At 25.9% G+C, this 5,745-nt stretch overlaps 1 protein-coding gene across 1 annotated transcript in view; it reads left to right on the forward strand.

Moving 5' to 3' along the window:
• Nucleotides 1-5,745, forward strand: part of LOC107436416 (saccharopine dehydrogenase-like oxidoreductase) — a gene marked incomplete in the record, with an annotated part of 30,977 nt that overhangs the window by 6,230 nt on the left and 19,002 nt on the right. The window contains 1 exon segment of the mRNA XM_071184290.1: nt 313-442. Coding sequence (XP_071040391.1) covers nt 313-442 — 130 coding nt within the window.

Here is a 5,745-nt window from a genome sequence, read left to right on the forward strand (position 1 = left end):
TTTTTTATTTCAGAAACAATTTTTTTCTTTTTTTAAATCAGCAGTGGGGACAAGTGAGGGAATGACATATTGGTATATTTTTATTACCTAAAATTAATAAAAAATAAAAATTGATAATTTTATTTTTATTCTTTTGTTAGCTTGCATTCTGAAGGACACTTTCCATGATTTTTTTTTCTTTGTAAGCTGTAAAACAAACATAAAATATACTGGGGACATGAAAATGACTGTTTTTGTGAGAATGACCCATATATAAAATGCAATTGAAAATATTAATAAGTCGAAATTAATTAATACTTTTTATTCCGATAGTATTTAGAAGAAACGCAAACGCAATACTTTCAAGCTGCTCGAGAAAAAAATGTATACATTGTGCTAGCTTGTGGAATGGGATTTCTTATTGATGATTATGGAATTAGTGCCTTAAAGAAACATTTCCCTGGTAAGCAAAAATTTCAGTCCGAATCTTAATTCTAATAATTTCTTGAAAATATAAGCAATTCCCTTGAATTATTCATTATGTTATTTCGTAATACCTTCGAGTCACATCATCAATAAATATTAATAATTCATCAAATGCTTTTTTTCTTCTCAATATTCGAAGTAACGCTATTTAATAACCAATATGATACTTTTAAAGCTGTTGTGAGTTCAAATCTTGAATGTTCAGTTAACTTTATCCATCTCAAACCAGCGTCATACTGATTAGGAAAATGGGACAAAATGTCAATATAAAGAAAAACACAGTTTTCAAAAATTGAAGAGTGTTTGTTGCTTATTTTTCAAAATTTAAAATAACTATTCCAGCACTGCATTGTTTGTGCAATGCAGAAAACAAGAATTATTCCAAGATTTTATTGATTTTCCTACTACTGGATAGCCTCACAAATTCGGTAATTGTTTAACAAAATTTCAATATTCGATTTTTGATTTATGTGAAATATTTATCTGCTTCAGAATCCAAATAATTCGTATTGATAAGATAGATTCAGTGGGAAATTAAAGATTTACATCAAGTTTAAGGTACTGAAACTTCAACTTTTGAATTTTTCTAGATGAAAGGTTTTCAAAAAAGAAAAAGCATTAAGGAATTTATTTTCGCATGGTAAAAATGTATTGTTAAATCTCAATGTGTACTTTCGATCCTTGCGCAATGTCCATAAAATTATTTTTAAGTTTGGTCAATAGTATCATACAACAAGAGTTCTATTAATAATCCAGTAACTACCATTTAAGGATGCTCCTCTGTGACTTCAGAACAATAAATTCTGGAAAGCATATTTTTGTCCTGCTTCTGTAGAGTTTCCTAGAGACAAGGTTAGTCCTATAGTTCGTCTAAAGAAAGAACTCCCCTCAAGAAATAGTGCATTTCGAAGAGGGGGGCTTCTTCCTTTGCTGATTCCCTTTCTCTCGCCAACACGAGTCAAAATCTGCCTTGATGATGACCTAACACTGCTACTATGTTGAAGAATGGAGTTTTTGTTTTGCTTTGAAAAAAATCGTCAAAGAAAAAGGGAATGATCGAGGTCAATCTAGATCAGGGTTTCTTAACCTGTGGTTCATGAACCCCTAAGGGGTCCATGAGTTATATTTTAGTGGTTCGCTGATTACTCCTTTAAAATTAATCCTTTAAATTTAATATTTTTTAAAACGTTTGGAAGCCTATCCATTGCTTGTAAAGCGAGTTATGGCAGCTATAATTCCGTTTGCTACAGTGTATCTTTGCGAAGCAGGATTTTCCACATTTGTGACAATAAAAACATAACATCGAAATCGATTGAATGTTGAACCATCCCCAATTCAATTTGTTAAGTAAGGAAAAGCAGCAGCAACCTTCACATTAAAAATTTTAATTTTAAAAATTTGTATACTATTAAAATAATAAAATTAAATGTTTTCTAATAATTGACGTTTTTTGCAATTATTTTTATCTTCACATTACCTTCACATTATCTTCACATTAGCAGCAACCTTCACATTAAAAATTTTAATTTTAAAAATTTGTATACTATTAAAATAATAAAATTAAATGTTTTCTAATAATTGACGTTTTTTGCAATTATTTTTATCACAGGGGGGTGGACCGTGACTTCTTAAAAAAATTTTTAAAAGGGGTCCATTATATCAAAAAGGTTAAGGAACACTGATCTAGATGCATTATGTTATGTATAGAAAGATCAACAATTAGCGAAAACCAGCCCGCTGATTTATAGCCGGTGTATATGATTGTTTGACTGACTTTAAAAAGTGATGAGGGTCCTGTGCGTGATAGACTTATTTTTATTACCCATGGTTTTAGAAAAAATACTTCTACAAGTTTCCTTCAACAAAAGAAAGTGCTTTATGAAAGAATAAAAAATCCTTAGTAAAAGTGATCTCAAGTAATAATAAGTTATCTCCAGTTCTGTTCGCGTGATTTATCAAATATTTGAAGAAAAACAAATTAGGTTCTTCACTGTGAATGCGTATTAAAAAACGGATTCCATTCATGAAAAAGAATATATGATTTGGGGCAATAAAATCGTTATTAAATTGGATTTATTGTTTTTGAAATTTTGATACAATTTTTACCAGTGTTTATGTTTATTTATCTTCAAAATAGTATTGATTTTTTTGATAGTATTTACATCGAGGATTAATTATTTTATTTACTTTGATCTGTACTTTTGTTCGAATAATAATTTCAAAATATTTCTCAGTCAGGAAAATAATTGGTGTCTGTTTAAATAGCACTAATAATATAATAATATAATTAAATTAATTGAAATTTATTAATTTTCTTTCTCATCTTTAATGTTTCATTTGATAATATTTATTTTTTACACATTGAGCTTATTTTCATTCATTTATGTTTCAATATTTCAAAAACTTAATTACTATTATTAAAAAAAAACTTCCTGAGAAATTTTTCTCTTCAATAAATTGATTATTTTTATTGGCATAAAAAATACTTAGAGGAGTTATTTTTTTATTATCGTTTTATGTGTTATAGTATTTATGATTTATTGATTTTATGAGTAAAATCTAAATTTTTGTTTTAATATTTTGCTTAGGGTTAGTAGTTTCGGCAATGTTAATAATAAGTGTTTAAGCAATCCCTCATGAATAAATTTATTTTTCAGCATATAAATAAAATTATAAGAATACTTTTCTCTTAAGATCTCGCATTAATATAAAATTTAAAAGTTTTTCAAATATTTTGCCTTGCTGCCTTGATTTTGAAATTTATTTTTTAAATAAAAGAAACATTTTCTAGATAGAATCTTAATGATTTTTCAGCTGATTTCATGTCATTTTAAGTCCAATTCAAAATTAATTTTTCGCTATGTTCATAAAAAGTGTTAAAGTAATTCAATATGAACTAATTCATTTTTCAGCACTTAAATATGGTAAGAATATTTTTCTCTTGAGAATTCACATAAATTTAGAATTAAAATTTTTTTTTAACATTTTGCCTTGTATCCTTAATTTTTAAATTTATTTTTAAAATTAAAGAAAAGATTTCTAGATAAGAATTCTTGAAGTTTTTCAGGCTGATTCACGATTTTTTTTTGAATTATATTTTACTTTATTATACTTTTAAAAATTGCGACTTCGGCTTTGCTGCCGCTTAAAACTTGATTAGTAATTATCTAGAAAAGAATTTTTAATAGTTTTTTAGCTAATTTCATAGACAATATGTATATTAATGTATATTAAGACTATTTGAAACTTGTTTTAAAACTTTTTACCGTAAAGCTTGTATTCTGCATATTTGTTAAATTCACATAGATGAATAAAGTTTATGCGAAATGTATGTGATATAGGCTTATATAATCCTGATTTTTAATTTTTTTATTATAACAAGGAAAAATTAGGGAACTAAAGTTATTTCAGTTTTTTTTTAATTTCCTAATGAATAACTAGATTTGTCAGGATATCTAATTTTTAAAAAATACTTTTAATAGCCTTAAAAGTAAAATACTATTTTTTAATTGAATAATAAACTGAATAAATTAAGTTTTACGAATTTTATATTGGTAATAACTTATTTTAATTGTAGGGGATTTGAATGCTGTGGAATATTTTGAAACTTTAAAAATAGGACCTGACGTAAGTAAAAATCTTTTTTGATATTTTGTGCAAACTTTTCTTAATCTAAGTTCATTATGTAACTGAAATATAAATCGATATTTTCCTTACGTATTTATATTCTAACTGAAAATAACTAAATCTATTGTTGGATTTAGTGCTAAAACCAACTCGATCAAACTTTTTTAGTTCTAAAACTAATTGAAAATAGTAATCTCCATAGAGTATTCTTTATATTTCTTAATTGAATCTGATTTAATTTTTTCATTATTTCCTTTTTTTTTTAAAAAAATGTTTTTAATTTACTTTACTTTATTTGGTTAACTTTATTTTATTCATTTTTATTTTTTAAAGAACTCTGGTCGTTCTATCGCCAAGAAAATTATCATTCCAATTTTTCAGTGCACTTGATTCACGTTCAAATAATATAGATGAATTATATTGCTTCAGCATGACATTTGTTTAAACAGTTTAAACTACGCAATTGAAATTATTCAAAAGGAAATCAAGTTTTTTTCTTAGTTATTACAAGTTTTTAGAAATAAAATTTCAAAAATATCGTAATTATAAATTTTCATTTCTCATGAACTAATTGACCGACTCCATTCAAGTGTTGGATTTTGTCGTTTGAAGTTACATATTTATCATTTCAAGTGATATAAAATTACATAAATTAATTACTGTATAATTAAAAAAAAGTGTTTTCCCCTCTAGAATTCTAGAATTCTTTTGGAATAAACGCGTTTCATAATTATTGTGTGCGAAACGGTTTATATTTTCTTAATGAATAACAAAGGTATTGCAAAATATGCAAAAAGTAAAATAAACATTAAGGATTTCAAGCTTTGGACCATCACTCTCTTACTTAAATATTTTAAATTGAGACTGCATTTTTTTTAAAGTTTTACTATGGCTATTCCTCGTATATCAAAGTTAAAAATTCGTTCCATAAGTTCCATTTTTGATATTTAGTAAAACTAAAATTTTTAGTTACAGTGTGAAAGGATACACATAATAAGTAAAGTTAAGTAAGTTTATAATGTAACGATATAATGTAGCGTAAAAATTATTATTTTGGAATGTGCATCGATACAATATTTTTAAAATAAAGTCAGTTTGATCATAAAACATACACACAGCACAAAGAGAATATTAATATAAACTCAAACTAGGCTTAAGAAAAACGAAGCAGATGAAAATTAAATATTTAAAAAATTTCTAATAATTATTTAATACAATTGATACATTTGCGTAAATCTTCTATTGAGAATATAATCATCTTTATTATACAACTATGAGCATTCGAGCCTTTCTATTACCACGTTTATATTAATTTACCTTCGTGTATGTCTGTTCGGGTGGAATTTTGTAATCGATTTTAAACTAGCTTCCGGACTAGCTACAGACTTCAAATTTGGCACATAGTTCAGAATTGGATGACAATGCATGAAAATGAAGAGAAAGAAGACATACAAAGTAAAATAAAATTAAAATTAAGGAAAAATTAGCATTTTCGTGATTGTCTTTTGTTGTCGATACGATTATTTCAAATTAGTGTCACATGTCAGTTGAAAAGTTTTGTGTACAGTGAGTGAAAAAATTGGGATTTTGGAAGTGAGTACAAAAAAAAATCAAAATCAAAAATAATATTTTAAAAACCACGTTTTTGTAGTG

The sequence above is a fragment of the Parasteatoda tepidariorum genome, chromosome 8 (genome assembly GCF_043381705.1).
Source record: "Parasteatoda tepidariorum isolate YZ-2023 chromosome 8, CAS_Ptep_4.0, whole genome shotgun sequence".
NCBI classification, from domain to species: Eukaryota; Metazoa; Arthropoda; class Arachnida; order Araneae; family Theridiidae; genus Parasteatoda; species Parasteatoda tepidariorum.